Source organism: Plectropomus leopardus, chromosome 2, assembly GCF_026936395.1.
Source record: "Plectropomus leopardus strain MGB_pleo_1.0 chromosome 2, ASM2693639v1, whole genome shotgun sequence".
NCBI classification, from domain to species: Eukaryota; Metazoa; Chordata; class Actinopteri; order Perciformes; family Serranidae; genus Plectropomus; species Plectropomus leopardus.
The window spans coordinates 3,119,191-3,136,956 of record NC_142177.1 but is presented as its reverse complement, the minus strand read 5'-3'; the positions used below and the strand labels follow the sequence as shown (position 1 = coordinate 3,136,956).

Genomic DNA, 17,766 nt, shown 5'->3' with positions numbered 1-17,766 from the left:
ACAAAATTTCAAAACCTTTCCATGACTTTCCAGGACTCATGATACATGTTTTTTCTTATCACTCTCCCATCATATCCATAACTTTGGTATCATATTTGAAAGTCACCTCACCTTTGAACAACATGTCACCCAGCTCACTAGAACCGCCTTCTTTCACCCTGAAAAACATAGCCCGCATTCATCCATTACTCCCTTTCTCTGCTTCTGAAACCCTTATCCACTCCTTTATCACATCCAGACTTAACTACTGCAATAGCATCATCTACAGTACATCTTCCAAAGTTCTCAATAAACTTCAATATATCCAAAACTCTGCTGCACACCTCCTCACCCACACCCCCACCCCCACCCCCACCCATGACCACATCACCCCTGTCCTTCAAAATCTCCACTGGCTCCCCATGCCCTACCGCATCCAATTCAAAATTCTGCTCCTCACGCACAAAGCCCTCAATCAACAGGCCCCTTCCTATCTCACTGACCTCCTTCACCTTCACACTCCTCCCCACAGCCTCCGCTCTTCCAACGCCAACCTCCCCTCTCCATCGCACAGAACCAAGCACCAAACCCTGGGGGGCAGAGCCTTCTCCATCACTGCCCCCTCACTCTGGAAGTCATTCTCATACATATTCAAGACTGCACCGACACAGCAAAATCCAAATTAAATCCTTTCTAAAAACTCACCTTTTTAAACAGGCTTTTAATGTGTGATCGTTTTGTTTGTTTGTTTGTTGTTGATTTGTTTGCTGGGCATTTGTGTGATATGTTATTACATTTATGCTGCTTTTTTACTTTGTACAGTGTCTTTGAGTTCCTATAAAAGCGCTTTATAAATAAAATGTATTATTATCATTGTGTTTTTTCTTGCCCTACTCGCCCAGCGTTTTTCATAAACATATCAGACTCAAACTCTCTGCAAACATACTTCCAGCTGATTATGGGGAGATGGAACGCAGGAAGAAAATGAAGAAACGTATGTGATGGTAAAAAACAAACAAACAAAAAAAGGTCACAGCGACGCGTAATAGCTCTACATCGCATTGACAGCAACAGAAAATATTTTGACCTTATGTAACATCGCATGGAAGGTTATCCACAAAATATTACTGAAACAGTTTCATTACACACAACAAAATTCCATGACTTTTCCAAAACTTCCAAAGATTTTTACTAATTCTGTGCCTTTAAAAGGCCTGGAGAATGTGACTGTGAAATCCTATGATTTTAAAAGGTGGTGTTATAAAAAAAACAACAATGGCCAACAATAAAATTAAAATGAAAACATTGCATACCACATTACTGCGCATTATTTAAAAAAAACATCATTATTTATGCCATATATCCCATATACTGCTCTATACCACACAGACAGCCTCAAAAATCTCTTGGCTCAGTGTGTTTTGTTTTTTACTTTGTAAAATCTGGTGAAAAAAACATGCCGGATTTTTGTTTTTTGCTTTTTAATTACACCATTTTAATACTTAAAAATTATTATGGTTTATAAACTTACATATCCTTTAAGCTTTGGTTGCAAAGATTTTAGGGATATGAAGGGTGTGAAGATACTCAAAAAAAATGATATCACAATAAGCAAATATAGGTAGTGGTGGACCATTTTAATTGCTCAAAGTTCTGATTTATTTAAAGTAAATACAAAATACGACCAATTTAAGTTGAATGTTCCTCCCCTAAGCTCAATCAAGAAACTTACTGTAAAACTCCCGCCCCAGTGCCTAAACACTATTTGAAGAGCCTCCCCCATTTTGCACCACCCCCTCCCCTGTCATAAATAACGCACAGTCCCTTCTCTGATATGGATCGTCTTCCTACATGCTGTTGCCCTACATTAATCCATGCTGTTATCATCTTCTGCATGCATATGTTGACAGTATTTCTGAATATGGTGCGTGTTGTGCTCATACAACTGAGCAACAAAGCCGAGATAATCCAATTTATCACGAGTAAGCAGATGACTAAGTGTGTTATGATTCACTGCTTTGCTGTGGGCTTTTCTACTGTCCCTCGTGTTAGAAAACTCCACAACAGACGCTTTTTCAACGAACATTAGCAGATTAGCTAAAGGCTAAACTGGAACATGTTACTGGAGCACAGAGGATTCAGTAAGTCAGTCACCAAGTCAGCAGAACAACCTTTGTGAAAACAGAAACGAAAACTTATATTTCATCTCTGCTGAAATGTAAGGAAAAGAGAACAATGTCGCAATCAAAACGGCAAATATTTAAATAGAGTTCGGCCTCCTGTTTTTTCGGTTTTTTCCTAAAACAGAGTGAAACGATTTAATAACGGGATATTTTAGCATAAAACACTAATTTGTACAGAAGTCGTTAATAAAGTCCAGTCACGAGCTAAAGTACCGCTCTGAGACGCTGTCCTGTGTTGTGGAGAGGAGGACTTAAAACAGCAGATATTTGAGTAGAGTTTGGTGGAAAGCGGTATTCCTTACTGTAGAGCTACACTACCTGTTGCTCGTTACTCTCCATCACGTCATCGTATCCCACATTTTCCATCAATGTAAAATAATGTGGTAATAAATGACACAGACTCATTCATACTGGCCGTGTTAGAACTCACCCAGCTGGCGAGTGAAAAAGCCCCCAGCACCGCTCCCATGTCTTCCCGGTTTCCGTACAGAAACGGGCAGTCGGTAAATCCGCGTTCTTCCTCCCGGTCCCTCTGCTCTGTCCCTCCAGGATGGATTTCAAACACTGACAGGTGGATAAAGTGTGAGACAACCGGACAGGACGGAACACAAACAGTGAAGACAGCTCAGTGTGAACCAGGAAACCTGAACACTAGTGCTCTGAGCGGTCAGTTTGAGCTCGTGAGCGACAGTTATGATTTTTTTTCCGCTCAGTACGTGTGTGAGGACGTCATGCTGGATTACGTCATTACGACACGACCTGTTGCGCATGGAACTGTTACTGTTGGTTTGTTTGTTTTTTATAGTAGATCCATGTTTTTTCCAAGGGGAAATTCTTTATCCACAACAATTCATAGGTCAACACCCCTTTTCTATCTTCTCTTGTCTGATTTCAACTAATAATTGATGATAATAATAATAATAATAATAATAATAATAATAATAATAATAATAATAATAATAACAACTCTCTGGACATTTTCCCTAGCCTTTTTTGTAAAAAAAAAAAAAAAAATCTAAATCTACTAATTTCTTGCAATTTGCAGGATATTTTTTGTAAAGTTCATCATCGCTTTTTACCCATGTTTTTGAAAGAAATCAAATTTACTCAGTTTTCAGAGGTTTAAATACTTGTGAAAGGCGCTGGAATGCAGCACAAGAGTGATCCAGGTTTCACAGGGTTAAAGGAACACTTCACCCACAAAATGACAGTTTACAGATCAGTTGGTCATGCCGGGTAACCTTGAATTCACAAAGAAATATTTGTTTTTCTTGCAGTCCTCCTTGGAAAACGGCAAACATATTGTTTTATTGATTGATTGTGGACCACGATTAACAACAGCAAAACTACTTGTGGAGTACAAGCCAAGTCTCATTTATCCACTCGTATGCCCAGACATGTACTTTTGCTAAAAAAAAAAAAAAATAACAATGGAGTCTGGCTCTGAAGAGAACTCTGATGAGTTTCACCTCCACTTCAGTTTTGAGCCGTAACATTTTCGTGATCTGCATCCAAACTTGCACAAATCAAACTACAGCAGCTTGAAATAGCAGAGTTTCCACAGTGGGGACATCAGCAGCCGTCGATCAGCAGCCGTCGATCAGCAGCCGTCGATCAGCAGCCGTCGATTAGCAGTCGGTTGTTGTTTGCAGCAGGCAGAGTGAAGAGTCTCTCCTCAGGCTCCCTCAGGGCGCTGTGGGCCACCCGGCACCTGAACTGGGAGCCCTGGTTGTCCTTGTCGGGTGTGAGCTTGAGAAAACTGAACATGGAGTAGAGGCCGTTGATGTTCAGGCTCGGGGGAGTGTTAAAGACATCGGAGAGAACTGTCTCTCCGTCTTTAGTCCAAGTCACTGACACGTCCTCGGGACAGAAGTCTTTGACACACAGGTGCAGCGTGCACTCTTCATTCATCACAGGACACAGTGGTTCACAGTCGATGAACATCACATTCGGAGGAGTTCCTGTTCACACACACATGACATCAAACATGTTAAAGGTTGTTACTGAATGTGCTGAAATCTGACATGAAGAAATGGTCACATGAATTTTGGCATCAATGTGGAGGAAATACAAGCAGGTGGACAAGGGTTATGTGATTTTACTTTTCATCTTATTAGAGGGGAGACTGCATATCTACTCTTACATTTTAGGGGGAATGGATTCATTTTCGTGTTCATACAACACTCTGCAATCTTAAACAAAACTGCAGTGTTCTTAGAAATCATCTAACATGAACTGTTCAGGCTGTAATGTCATTTTGTATTTTGCAGAAGCAAACAACGAAAGGCGTTCCATACTGCCGTCTGAAAAAGTGCATTAAACATGAAGCCAGACGGAACCTTTTGCAGTCTTACGATGCACCACTGGCTAGCCAGACGGCACCACACGCAGCAGTAAGATACGCCACTGCACGGCGTAAGGTTAAAATGCTGCTGGTAACAACTTAATATAAGGAGCAAGAAGGTCCCTATAGGGCAAGCAGGACGGGTGGTGGATCGGTCCAACAAACTTCCACCGATCACTCGTCCTGGCGTTGGTTGCCACATGCTTTTGTTGATATCCTGGTTACAGTTGTGGCATCCTGGAACATTAACAGTAGACACAGAAAGATGCCCAAAGTACAATGTAGACTGAAAGTCTACTGACAAAGCCAGGATATGTAATATGTTGGGATGAGAACGTGTTGGAGAAACACATGACAATGACAAAAACTCTTGTGACTCCTTAATAAGCTCAGCAACATCTCATCCAAACATGTCATACATATATTGATGCTTGAACAGAAGCCTTATGCATTTTTAGAATGACACTGCGGGCAGCCTTTTGCATTGAATCTTGACGCAAAAGGGACCAAACAAATTTAACTGCTGACAAAAGGGGTCAGCGGTCAAATTTAGGCAACAAAAGTACTTGGTTAGGGTTTGGAAAAGATGGTTGACTCACGCAATGACTGACATGGCAAAAAAAGCCAACGCTGTAGTTTCACACAGGGCAGAAACATCAGTCCCCCAGTTAAACCTTGTGCTTTTTAGACCCATCCAGCTTCCCTCCAAGCCCCCAGGAGGTGCACCAGGCTGTGATGAAAATTTTACATCCTGGCCAAAAGTGGAACTAAACCGTCTGAGTCAGTCACGTGACGCCCACTGGCCCAGAAAGATTTTTCCCTAATGACTTACATTGGGAAAAAGACATCTGTAAATCAGTGAATAATTTTTTGCGAGCATCAAAACCACCACGAAACAATTCATGTCATTATCAATATTTATGCCATCTAGTTTGATAACATTTGGAAAATCTAAAAGAGCTGCAAAATTGAATTTTTTAGACCACCATTCAAGCTAATGAAGCACTAAAGTGGCAGATGCTACCTGCTTGGCTGCGCTCGGCCATCATTAGTCTCTAGTGCACATCCTCAAAGGGCCCATAGATCTGGGTATTCTATACCCAGAAAAAAAGATTTTTTTCCTTCATGTGCCAATGAGCAACTCACAGGAGTGAACAGGGCTCTGCCTCTGTGCTGTATCCAGACTTTCTTCAACACATCCACTTCCCCTCCCGCCTGCCCTCAGCAAACATTCTGTGTACTCTGTCCATTGCTCTGAACATCTCTTACTGAATATTGGACTTGGTTGAAAGGTCAATTTGTCTCAAACAGAAGCTAAACGGACACTGCCCAGGTGGGATATTTTGACCCCCAAAGAGTGACAGAAGGTTGAGCCCAGAGACCTGGGACGTTTGGTGCTGCTACCTTGAGTGTTGATGTGGTACAGCACATCTCTGTAACCTGGAGCAGGGAAGCTGGAGTGGTAGACTCTGCAGGTGTAGACGGCCCTCTCGTCCTCTCTGGCCATGACCAGCTGGATCTTACTCCACATGCTGTATAGGCGATTGTGGTCAGAGAAAGGTCCAAAGAGTGTGACAGTGCCGACTTGCTCCCCATCGTTCCTGGACCACTCCAGGTCAATGTCCTGGGGGTAAAAGTTCTCCACCCGACAGCAGAGGACCAGCAGCCTCTCCACCTTGGGGATCTGAGGGATGCTGGAGATCTGGAGGAAAGACGGCTCCACTGCAGGTGTGTGAGGTGAGAGGAGAGGAGTTATTCACAGGAGATAATCAAAACACTACAGTGCCTATTAGGGCTGGGCGATATGGGCTAAAAATGATACTGCAATATCTTAAGGCTATATCTCAATAGATGATATATAATATATAATATAATATATAATAGTCATTCATATATATATATATATATATATATGTGTGTGTGTGTGTGTGTGTGTGTGTGTATATATATATATATATGTGTGTGTATATATATATATATATATATATGTGTGTATATATATATATATATATATATATATATAGTTGTTGTTGTATTATCTTTTGTATTATGATGCTGTTGCTATAGGGCTGAGCCCTTAAGGCTTTACTCAGTTAAGATTTAATTACTATGTTTTTGTAAGAATGTACTATCAGTAATTATGTTAAAACTTGCGCTAGAAATGGTATGCTTTATTGTGCTCAAAGTATTAGTCATTCAGGAGTGTCATGAAAAGAACAAAGTGTGCAGAGAACGGGATGTACAATAAGAACATTGTGTGTAGAGCTGAAGGACAGTCTCACAACGTGGTTAGGGAGAGGTAAAATGTAGACATCTGTCCTAGACAAGATAAGCACAAAACACTGTCAAAACAACTCCTTATTAGAACATTGTAAGAAAGCAGCCATTAAATGCAGAAGTAAGATATGCAGTAGAGTAGAGTGTATGTGTTTAGTTTCAGGTCATACCCAAGGACAGAGTCAGAAAGAGGAGGTGGAAGACGAAAGGAGCCAATCAGAAGAGGACATCGCACCCTTGTACATTTCCTTGTTTGTAATAGTATGAAAAACACTGGATCGGGGAAAGACAGTTTGTCAGAATGCAGGCTGACTAACGTTTGTTATCGGCTAGGGCGAAGCATTTCTGATCCAGAGCTCTGTAACTGCTCATTGCTTGCTGAAAAGATTCACTAAAGAGTTTGAACTAAAATTCTACTTGTGGACATTCATTCATTTACGATATCTTGGTCTTTTAAGAATTCTGAACATAGCACTCACCCCCTGGAGGGTGAGAGTTTTTTCTGCCTACAGCTCCAACAGAGAAAAACTCCTTCAATATATATATATATATATATATATATATATATATATATATATATATATATATATATATATAGAAATGACTATTGGTACTCTGTAAAAATATCAACACAATTCCATTTTTGATTAATAATAACAAGTAGTCATGTAGATATAATGACTAAGTGGGTAAAGGCAAGTAGTAAAATAAGTCGAACTGTCTGATAAGTTGAGAAAAATGCATCACTTTACTGTAATGCAACATTTAAAATCAGGAAAAAAAACTAATTTATTCCATATCACAATATAACAATATCCAATATATAAAACAATATATAGTCTCATATCTCGATACAATATAATATCTTCATAGTACATATTCCTTCATATCTATACTGAAAATATAACTAAGCTGCTTAAGGTCTTCCAAGATAGAACTAGCGTTATGTAAAGATAATACAGCTGATATGTTCTTAGTGTTCCTTCAATTTCACATAAAATCTCACTGTTTGTGGTAAATGATATAATGAAGTTAGTTAGCCTGATCTGTATTAAAAACATATCTAATATAACTTGCTTTATGTATTTATATACATGCATATTTCATATTTATAGCTTTCTGTGACTTATCAGTCCAGACCAGGTGACTTTAAAGTGGCATTAATCAATAATTTCATAAAAACAATATGTCAAAACAAAAGCAAAAAACGACATGGCACTGTGACAGGGTTGCTCATAAAGGCAATGTTTCAAATTGGGCAAGTGAGACAATGCCACCTGCTGGCAGCAGAAAATAAGTGTGCTTTTGTGGTACTGAGTAACTTAGATATCAATCTAATTCTGTACATTAATTCTGCAATTTAAAGTCAATGACTGGACAGAATACTTTTAAAATGATGTTTTTATTGCACTGCACAATGGGCCTCATGCAGCAATATTCTCTTAAATTTCTCTTTTCTTAATTTCCTGGTGGGATAAAATGTAAGAAAAGTCACAGTGCACAAACAAAAAAAAAGTGTTAGTGTAGAAGTATAATTCATTTTGTTTGTTCCGTTCACAGCCGGGTGTGAAGCGGCTGGGATGAGAATCAGCACCTCCAAATCCGAGGCAAAGGTTCTCAGCCGGGAACGGTAGAGTGACCTCAGATCCTGCCCCAGGTGGAGGAGTTTAAGTACCTCGGGGTCTTGTTCACGAGTGAGGGAAGGATGGAGCGGGAGATCGACAGGCGGATCGGTGCGGCGTCTGCAGTATTGCGACTCTGCACCGATCTGTCGTGATGAAGAGGGAGCTGAGCCGAAAGGCAAAGCTCTTGATTTACCGGTTGATACCCTCACCTATGGTCACGAGCTTTGGGTAGTGACCGAAAGAACAAGATCGCGGGTACAAGCGGCCAAAATGAGTTTCCTCCGTAGGGTGGCTGGGCTCTCCCTTAGAGATAGGGGGAGCTCGGTCATCCGGGAGGAGCTCGGAGTAGAGCCGCTGCTCCTCCGCCTTGAGAAGAGCCAGATGAGGTGGCTCGGGCATCTAATTAGGATGCCTCCAGGACGCCTCCCTGGTGAGGTGTTCAGGGCACGTCCCACCGGTAGGAGACCCCGGGGAAGACCCAGGACACGCTGGAGAGACTATGTCTCTCGGCTTGCCTGGGAACACCTTGTAATCCCCTGGAAAGAGCTGGACGAAGTGGCCGGGGAGAGGGAAGTCTGGGCTTCCCTGCTTAGGCAGCTGTCCCCGCGACGCGACCCCGGATAAGCGGAAAAGAAGGTTAAGGTGAAGCAATTTGTGCACAGAGCGATACAAGTTAGTGTGATATGAAAGTGGGCCCTAAGGGGTTAAAATGGTTGATTCACGGACATAATATAACAATAATATTTTGTAGGAAAAGCGATACTTTTACTCCGCACCTTTCTAAAAGGGCTGTGGATTATTCATCAACACAAAACATTATATTTCAGAATACCTCGCCATGGACCAACGTGCTCATCAAAGGGAAGGTTTGACCTGCTGGTAGCCCTGAGCAAAAGGTCAGGGGTCACCAAAACATTGGCAGTAAGACCAGCAACTCTCAAACATCAGACTCAATGACTCAATAGCTGGACAGACTGTTCAAGAACAGGTGATCTGTTGTAATTGTTACAGAAAACACAACACAGTGAGATGAAGCTGCACTTACTCACCTTTGACCTGGACTGTGGTCTGTCTGCTGATGCTCTTGCCCCTGCACAGCACCACACACTGGTATTCAGTCAGGTCTTCAGTGACAGTGAGACACACGGTCAGGACAGATGTGTGGTGAGTGCCATCTGACTGGAGACACGCCTGTTCACTCAGATCCTCACTGACCAACAGAGACTCACATTCTGACTGGAGCACTGAGTCTGCGCTGCTTCTTAACCTGAACCATTTCACCTTGAGCTCCTGCAGTCTGGCTCCTCTGATGGTGCATTTGAGATCACTGTGCGACTCAGCCAACACGATGCTGGGTTTGCTGATTTCAGAGACACTTGGTGGAGCTGTGGAGAGAGAGAAAAATTGCATGTTATTGCACAGTCTAGTGCAGGGATGCTCCATTTGATTTGTTTGGAGGCCACTTTTGCAAAATTATAGGAGGCCAGGGGCCAGTTACAGCAGGCCCACACGTTTCTAGGATTTAAGGACATTTTTATGCATTTTGTGCACTAAATTTTTATCATTATTTCATCTTACTTTTACTAGTATAATCAAGTGGATTTAATCCATTTGAAGATGCATTCTATGTATTTTATTCTGATTTTATTTTATTTTTATGTGCAGGTTTTATTATGTCTTTTTGTCTTCTATGTGTTTTGATGTGAAGCACTTGGTGCATGTAATTTCTTTCTTGTAAAGCACGTTGAGCTGCATTCCTTGTATTAAAGGTGGTATACAAATAAAGTTTATTATTTTTATTATTATTATTATTTTTATTATTATTTTAGGATTTTAGAACATGACAAGCATTGTAGGATGTTTTTAGGATTTTACAACACTTCTCGAAATTTTAGGAATTTTCTGGGATTTTAGAGAATGTCTCTGGTTTTAGGACATTTCTGAGATTTTAGGGTGTTTCCTGGGTTTTTGGGCATTTCTAAGATTTTAGCATGTACTTAGGACTTCACCACATTTCTAGGATTTTAGGATTTTTTTTAAGGATTTTAGGATATTTCTTGGGTTTTTGAATATTTCTCGGATTTTAGGATGTTTCTAGGATTTTTGGACTTTTCCAAGATTTTTTCACATTTCTAGGATTTTAGGACATTTCTCGGGTTTGAGGACGTTTCTGAGATCTTAGCACCTTTTCGAAACTATTGCACATTTCTAGGATTTTACAACATTTCTAGAATTTTAGGACATTTCTAGGATTTAGGCATTTTCCTTGGATTTTAGGACATTTTAAGGATTTTAATACATTTTTAAGCTTTTAGGACATTTCTTGGATTGTAGGACGTTTCCAGGATTTCAGGATATTTCCAGAATTTTAGGAGATTAGGGTCTCTGTCAGGGGTCTGGAGGGGTGATAAACAAGCTCTATTTGATGCTTTTTATGCACTCTGGTACCTTATGTATACTAAAAGTACAAAAACAATTCCCAGTATAATTCACTTTATTTTTTATTGTGAATTAGAATATGGTGCGGGGGCCACCCTGCACCCTATCAGGGGCTAGATTTGGTCCATGGGCCGTAAATTAAGTATCAATGATCTAGACATTCTGATTATGAGTCAGCCTTGAATGAAACATTATACAGGTGTCAAATTGAAGCCTTCACCGTCAACAGATCTTACTCTAGTGTTGTTTAGGTGGCTAACACCTGATGGAGATAATACAGCAAACTGCACTTTGTTCACATTGACACGTACCTTTGCCAAAGTACCTGTAGAGAAGCAAAGCACTTCCAATGATTGAGGTGACCAGCAGTAGACTGGTGATGCTGGTGACAGCTATCAGTGTGACAGCACTGTAAAGGGGCTGTGATGGAGCTGCAGGGGATTTGAGAGATCCATATTATGAGAACATGTTCATAAATATATGTTTCAGTATAGTGACTGTAGTTCAGAGTTTTAAGAAACAGTTCACCCCAAAATCAAAAATGCATATTTTTATTCTTGCTATGTCTCAATGTAGAAAGCTTTGGTGAAAGTTGGCGAGTTTTGAAGATATCGGCTGTGGAGATGTCTGCCTTCTCTTCAATATTATCAGTACCTCCAGGATTTCGCTGGCTGTATTAGTGATCGTTGCAGCCTAAAATGCCTGATTTCACGACAGCTTTTCTTAAAAGAATTGTGATGTTTATAGGCTTTATTTATAGGAACTGGAGCCTATTACTATGTATTTCCCAAAGAATTAGAATCTATTTGTTGTTAATTCGCAGCACTGATGACCATCTCTGTGAGAGGCTCATCTCCATTCTCCTCTTTGGCCAGACAGCAGGAGTCAGCACAGCACAGTGTGATCTCATCACTACATGTCATATTTGCTGTCTAGGCAAAAGCCTGGCAGGCAGCGGTTAACATCTGACTATGAGACAGTCTCTCACACTGACAGCAAAGCGGCTCAACTGTTGTTGCAAATAACCACTGAGTGGTGTTAGCTGTGTGATGCCAGCAGTTGCCCCTGTCACCGTGTGTGTTACTGTCCCAGGCACAGAGCTCCCGTCATGCTACAGCAGTCTCTCGATGAACAGAAATGGAGAGAGGCTGAGCGCATCAATATGCTGTGTGCAGCTCAAAAATGAAATAAGATGTCTTTAAAGTCATATATGGGGTAAAGTAGCCCTGATTGAACAAAATTGCAATGTCTCACAGAATTTACAAGTACTGGCTGAATTTAATTGTTGCAATCACGAAATCCTGAAATCCTGAAGGGACTGTATAATGGAACTAGACGGCTCTTGGCTTGTGGTGCTCAAATTGACCTGCACTTGTAGGCTTTAGCACTAAAGTAGTTGATCAACCACTCAAATAACACACTAAGAGTCGCATTCACCAATTTACGTATTCATACACTGGTGGCCGACGCTACCGTACACAGTTTTTAACCATTCATTCACAATCACATACTGATGGAACAGCCGTCTGCAGCAATTTAGGGTTCAGTATCTTGCCCAAGGATAATTTGGCATGTTGACTGGAGGAGCTGCAGATCAAAACCGCCAACACCTCTGATTAGTGGACGACCTGCTCCATCCCCTAAGCCAAACTACCAAGTGCCTAAGAGACTAAAATTTGACAGCCTTGTCTTTTTCCAGAAATTATGACCCAGTTACTCAGGATAATCCACAGACCTTGTCGTGAGCAGTTTCATGTAGGAATTACTTTCTATCCACTGTACAGAAGGAGCATGCATCACCGCATGTTACAGCTCAGCTGATTAGCTCGCCAAAAAAGTCCCTACTTGTCTTGCAGTTGCAAGCAGGAGCCTCTCATCCATGTGTAGATGCGCACTTTATTTTGCACAGTGATACAGTTGGCGGGTGTAGTTTTGATTTTTGGGGGTGAACTGTCCCTTTAAAGAATGACAGAAAGAAAAAAAAGAAATCCTACCCTGGACATTGAGCGTAACAGATCTGTTGTACGGCCGGCTGTAGGTCTGGTGCTCCACCTGGCAGATGATTCGCACCTCTTCATCCTTCACTGCAGAGGAGTGCAGTGTTATGCCACTGCGAATACTGTAGGTGCCATCTGGATTGTGGATGGCCATTTCAGTGCAGACTCGGGAGACATGGCTTGCGCCTGCATGGACAGTGTGGGAGCCATTTTGGATGTGCCATGTCACTGCCATCTTCTCCGGATAGAAACCTGTGATGTCACACTGTATAGTCTTCTCCTCCCCCTCCATCACTGCTGCCTTCTCTGGGAGAAACACTGAAGGCCGAGCTAGGAAAAAGGTCAAACACAGCACATTTAAATATTTTTATGTAGGCTGTTAAAACCGAAATTATACAACATGCATTCATGCACCTTACAATGCAAACCTCACAGGACAGAAGACTTCCGCTGTACTGCTCTTTTTGAGACCAAACTTCACTTCGGCAACAACTCCAATAAATGACACTGCAGCAGTTAGCCACTAGCTAACTTTAGTGGACATGCTGTAATGGGGAACTTATTAGCTAAAGAGCCAGATATCATGCTCTCATCCCAAGTCGTCAAATATTGCCGCTTTGCAATGGATGTCCATGTTTACATGGAAAAAATTTTAACTTAGTAAAATGAACAAAATGCCAAAACCACAACTGTAACACATAACAGGTAGAAATTACAAATAAAGAATTGGATATAAATTAACAGCAAAGATAATTCTGGTGGCACAATGCAGCCTCCATACCACAAATCTGATATCTCATTTACTAAAAGACAATTTGTATTTTTTCTAAGCTGGTTCAGAAAAACTCTGTGGCATTGTTAGGCCTGTTGGCCTGAGGTTTCATATCTGAAAGTTTTACAAATAGCCCTGGATCTTAATTTTAGGCTGTATATATTTTTCAAAAATAAGAACAGAAGAATAGATAGATAAATAAGTTGTTACATTTTAAAAACTAGACACTAGAACAAGATGTAGAATAAAGTAGTTTTGATAAAATATCAATAGTTCAAGCTTCTATTTAGTTACTTTTTTTGACAGAAGTGTTTGACATGCACATGATAAGGACTGTTGGGAGTTTTAAAAGCTAACAATAATTTCTGTTTTACTGTAATTATTTGATACCCCCCCCCCAACTATAAGCAACAAACAGTCCCTTATTATCTAAAAAATCCCCCGATCTAATTATCTGTTCATACTTGTATTCTAATTAATGTACATTGTTAATGTACATGTACTACATTAATACATAATTTAACTTTTTTGTTTTTTACAACTCTAGTAAATGAATTCTGAATGAAATTTTTTTTAAAAATACAGTTTTTAAGGGTCAATAAGAGGCCTCAAACTCTAGAAAGGCCCCTGACTCTTACTAAGCCTCTGACATTAAGTCAGTTTGAGCCTACCCAGCTCTGCGCAGAACCAGTCACTGGCGATTGAAAAGCAATGCACGCCGGTTAGATTTGTGTCCAACCCAGTCCGACCCAGTCCGACCCTAGTGGTTGATGCTAGAATGGATTGTCCGGAGGCAGGTGGGCGGGATCTCCACTGCATGTTATCATATGTTCACAGCGGAATCAACCAATCACAGCAGCGTGCAGTTTCTGGCAGATTTTGTCAGTTTATCAGTCTTATAGGTCTTTACATACAGTCTATGATCCGTCTGCATCATTCCCGTTCACAAGTGTGACTCGAAGAAATTAACAGTGAACAACTGATTTCTTGCTAGTTAACGTTAGACATAAGCCAGGAAATGTCACGTTAGGTTAACTCTAGGTTATCTGACTGCACTCTCTGTCAGAAATTTGATAACTGCAGAGTTAAATCTCAATGAAAAGTGACTAAATTAATGCCAAATGAATCTACTGTAGCAGAACATACGATATTTCCCACTGAAATTTAATGAAATACAAGTGTAAAGTAGTCCAATGGAATTCACCAAGTAACGCTGCCTCAAATTGTAACTAACAAGCTAGATTACCTGAGTAAATACTGACCAGTATCATTCATTTCTGAGGCAGAGACACTCATCATTGTGCTATGGGTAGCTCCTCGTACATGCAGCACATTCAACTCTTAATATCATGTTTCTGACAGCTTAAACTGAACAAATTAAACAAATGTAGCCTATGTTTTGTGACACGATGGTGGAACTGCGTTTGAGCTGATTTAAAAAGAGGTCTGGACATTCAGGCTGAATCTTTCAACATTTGATTAGCACAAGTGCAGTCTATGTAGTTACTATATGAATCTCACAGTTAGAGAAAGCTTGAAGTCCTCCACGTTAAAAAATCTGCCGGAAACTACACGCTGCTGTGATTGGTTGGCTCCAGTGTAAGCATTTGATGACATGCAGCGGAGATTCTGCCCACCTCCCTCTGGACGATCCATTCTAGCATCAAACGACCATATATACTAGCCCAACTTGCTCTGACTTCATGCATTCATGCAAAAGAGGACAGCGATAATCTTGTGATTTCAAGAGGGCAGCATATTTTAGAGCCAGGCCACGCAGTTGCTCTCCACTTACTGCTAATGCCCTAATACATCCATGCTAACACCTGGCTCTCAGCTGATCAGGTTCAGATGTTGACTCACCAATATAACATGTCAGATAAACTTTTTATTTCTGTTGAATTTCAGAGATTTGGAATTGATTTGTCTTATTTGAAGGTTTTTCCGTTACAGAGCACATGTTGTGACTTATGATGATGTTTTGCAGTCACAAAGATTAAAAACATTCATCATAAACTATACAGTCTATTATATAGTATTTTAATTATTTTGAAGAAGGAAGGAAGGTAATAAGGATTAATGATTAAACAGCACAACTTGTGGTCGCTAGTCTAAGTGTGATGTGAGGATTCTTAAAATAATGTGTACAGATTTGAGGCCCTGACCATAGGCTGTCTGACTGATCTGAGAGTTGTAATGATGGTTTTGATATATTGATGTAGTTTGAGGGTGACAGAACCACTCAGCAGATTTATAAACAGCACAAAATGACATAATGCTGATATACATTAGATCATGTAAATGAAGGCTGAACCATGAACAGAAATCACAGATCGCCTGTATAATATTCGGAATGTTAACATTGTCCATCAATACAATAATTGGAGACTGTAAACAGACTGATAAACGGATCTGATACGATCTGAATGAATAGGGATCCAATCTAACAGGATGTGGGTGCTTCTGTGACTCCCTGCACAGACTGAAGGGTGCTGGAGGAGTCAGAAAACTGTCCGACTTGATCGCAGCTATTTTTCACCGCCTCCTGCTTCGGCCGACTGCTCTCGTCCGCTGTCCAGGCGAGGCGCAGTTCAGCTCGAACGAACCTAATGTTTCTAAATCAGCAGCACGTGTTGAGTGACAGTATTTGACACCGTAGGAATAGAAAGAGGATTACCCAGTACTTCCAGTGAGGTGGTTTCGGTGTAGACCACAGGTGTGATGATTCTGCAGGTGTACAGCCCCTCATCTCCCACAGTCACATTACGAAGCTGCAGAGACGCATCACCTTTTAGCAGCTGCTTTTTATCCACGTCAGAGCCCGCTCTGCTCACATGCGCTCTGCCATCCTCGATAGTGTACACAATGCTCTTCTCTGCGCGTCTGTCCACCACGTTCCACTCAATGGTGAAAGCACTCCACTCCACCCGCCTGGACAATTTATCAAACAGGCAGCTGAGGGTCACATCTGCACCCACCAAGACACTGAGCTTCCTTGTCGAGTCCGCTGAGGAACCTGCAAACACAGAAGGGATCGACTGAATTAGAACAGTTTGCGAGTTTGCAAAAAAAACAAACAATTAATACAATAAAGTGTGCAAAAGACAAACACAGTGCTCTCCTTCACAACTTCATACCAAAACAATGAAAAGATCAAATCCTTGACACTTACCTCCATAGTGCAAAACAATAACCATGACTTTAATCATGGTTTTTAGGTTGTGCAGGTGCTCCATTTGGACTCAGATCTCGCGGTTTCAGAACATGCTAAAGTAATTATGAAAGTAAGCCTTGATGCAGCAGTTGCCGTGTTTCACAGTTCAGACAGATTCCCAGGACTGAGGGTTACATGGTGGTTGAGTCACAGGTGAACAGGGCTTGGCTGGTAAACATTCACCTGGCTGCACAGTACTTTTTAATCATGTTGTGCTGTTGTTGGACTCTGACCTGTGGCTGGCACCTCCTCCACTGATCCATGCAACCTGCAGGAATGCATGTGCTCAAAAACGCCTGTCAGCATCAGATCTGTGCCACCTGCCTGATCCGGTCTGCGCATGCAAAACCCTAACCATAGGCAAAAATAACATTCCTCTAAACAACACTGAACCACCTGAAGGAATAATAAATACATGTGATATTTTCACAATGGTTTTCTTCTTCTTCCTCAAGCTCTGATCTGTCTTTGACTGAAAACAGCACTAGCTAGTTTGACCATGCATGCCTAGAACGGATCTGGCAGCAAATAAAACATGTTTGTCCAAGTTAGGCTGCCGTAGAATTTTTTTTAAGTTGAAAAAAGTCATAGTATTGTCACATTACATCACTCAATGAAAATACACTCATCTTGCAATTGTGTTTTATCAACATTTCAAAAATATTACTTGAAGTTTACACAAATCCATCCAACCTAGAGACTGACAGACAGTGCATCCAATCAGCAACAAGGAATCATTGCCCAATAGAACCTACATGTTCTGGTGTGAGTCTCACCAAATGTTTTCATTTCTGAACTGCTGAAATGTTATTTTGTTTTCTGAAATGCTTTGTTAAACTGAATGTATTGTTTTCTGAAATGTTTTTATATGTAGTGTTTTGATGCTTAGGGCCACCATACACAGAGCTGTGGACACTTACCGTCCTGTATGACTGT

General features: G+C 40.9%; 1 protein-coding gene and 1 gene segment (V, D, J or C); both read right to left on the bottom strand.

Annotated features, from left to right (window-relative positions):
- Window positions 1-2,873, bottom strand: part of serinc3 (serine incorporator 3) — a 35,162-nt gene extending 32,289 nt beyond the window's left edge. Inside the window, exon 1 of the mRNA XM_088083002.1 lies at window positions 2,593-2,873. Within this exon, the coding sequence (XP_087939128.1) occupies window positions 2,593-2,631 (39 nt within the window). The 5' untranslated portion in view covers window positions 2,632-2,873. The remainder of the gene's footprint in view (window positions 1-2,592) is intronic.
- A 373-nt stretch (window positions 2,874-3,246) lies between these two features.
- On the bottom strand, window positions 3,247-17,367 carry LOC121963604 (immunoglobulin heavy constant epsilon-like). The segment is given in 7 exon segments: window positions 3,247-4,123; window positions 5,911-6,228; window positions 9,458-9,793; window positions 11,159-11,278; window positions 12,842-13,174; window positions 16,294-16,632; window positions 16,789-17,367. Coding segments are annotated over 7 exon segments (1,857 nt in total).
- Between the last annotated feature and the right edge of the window lie 399 nt (window positions 17,368-17,766).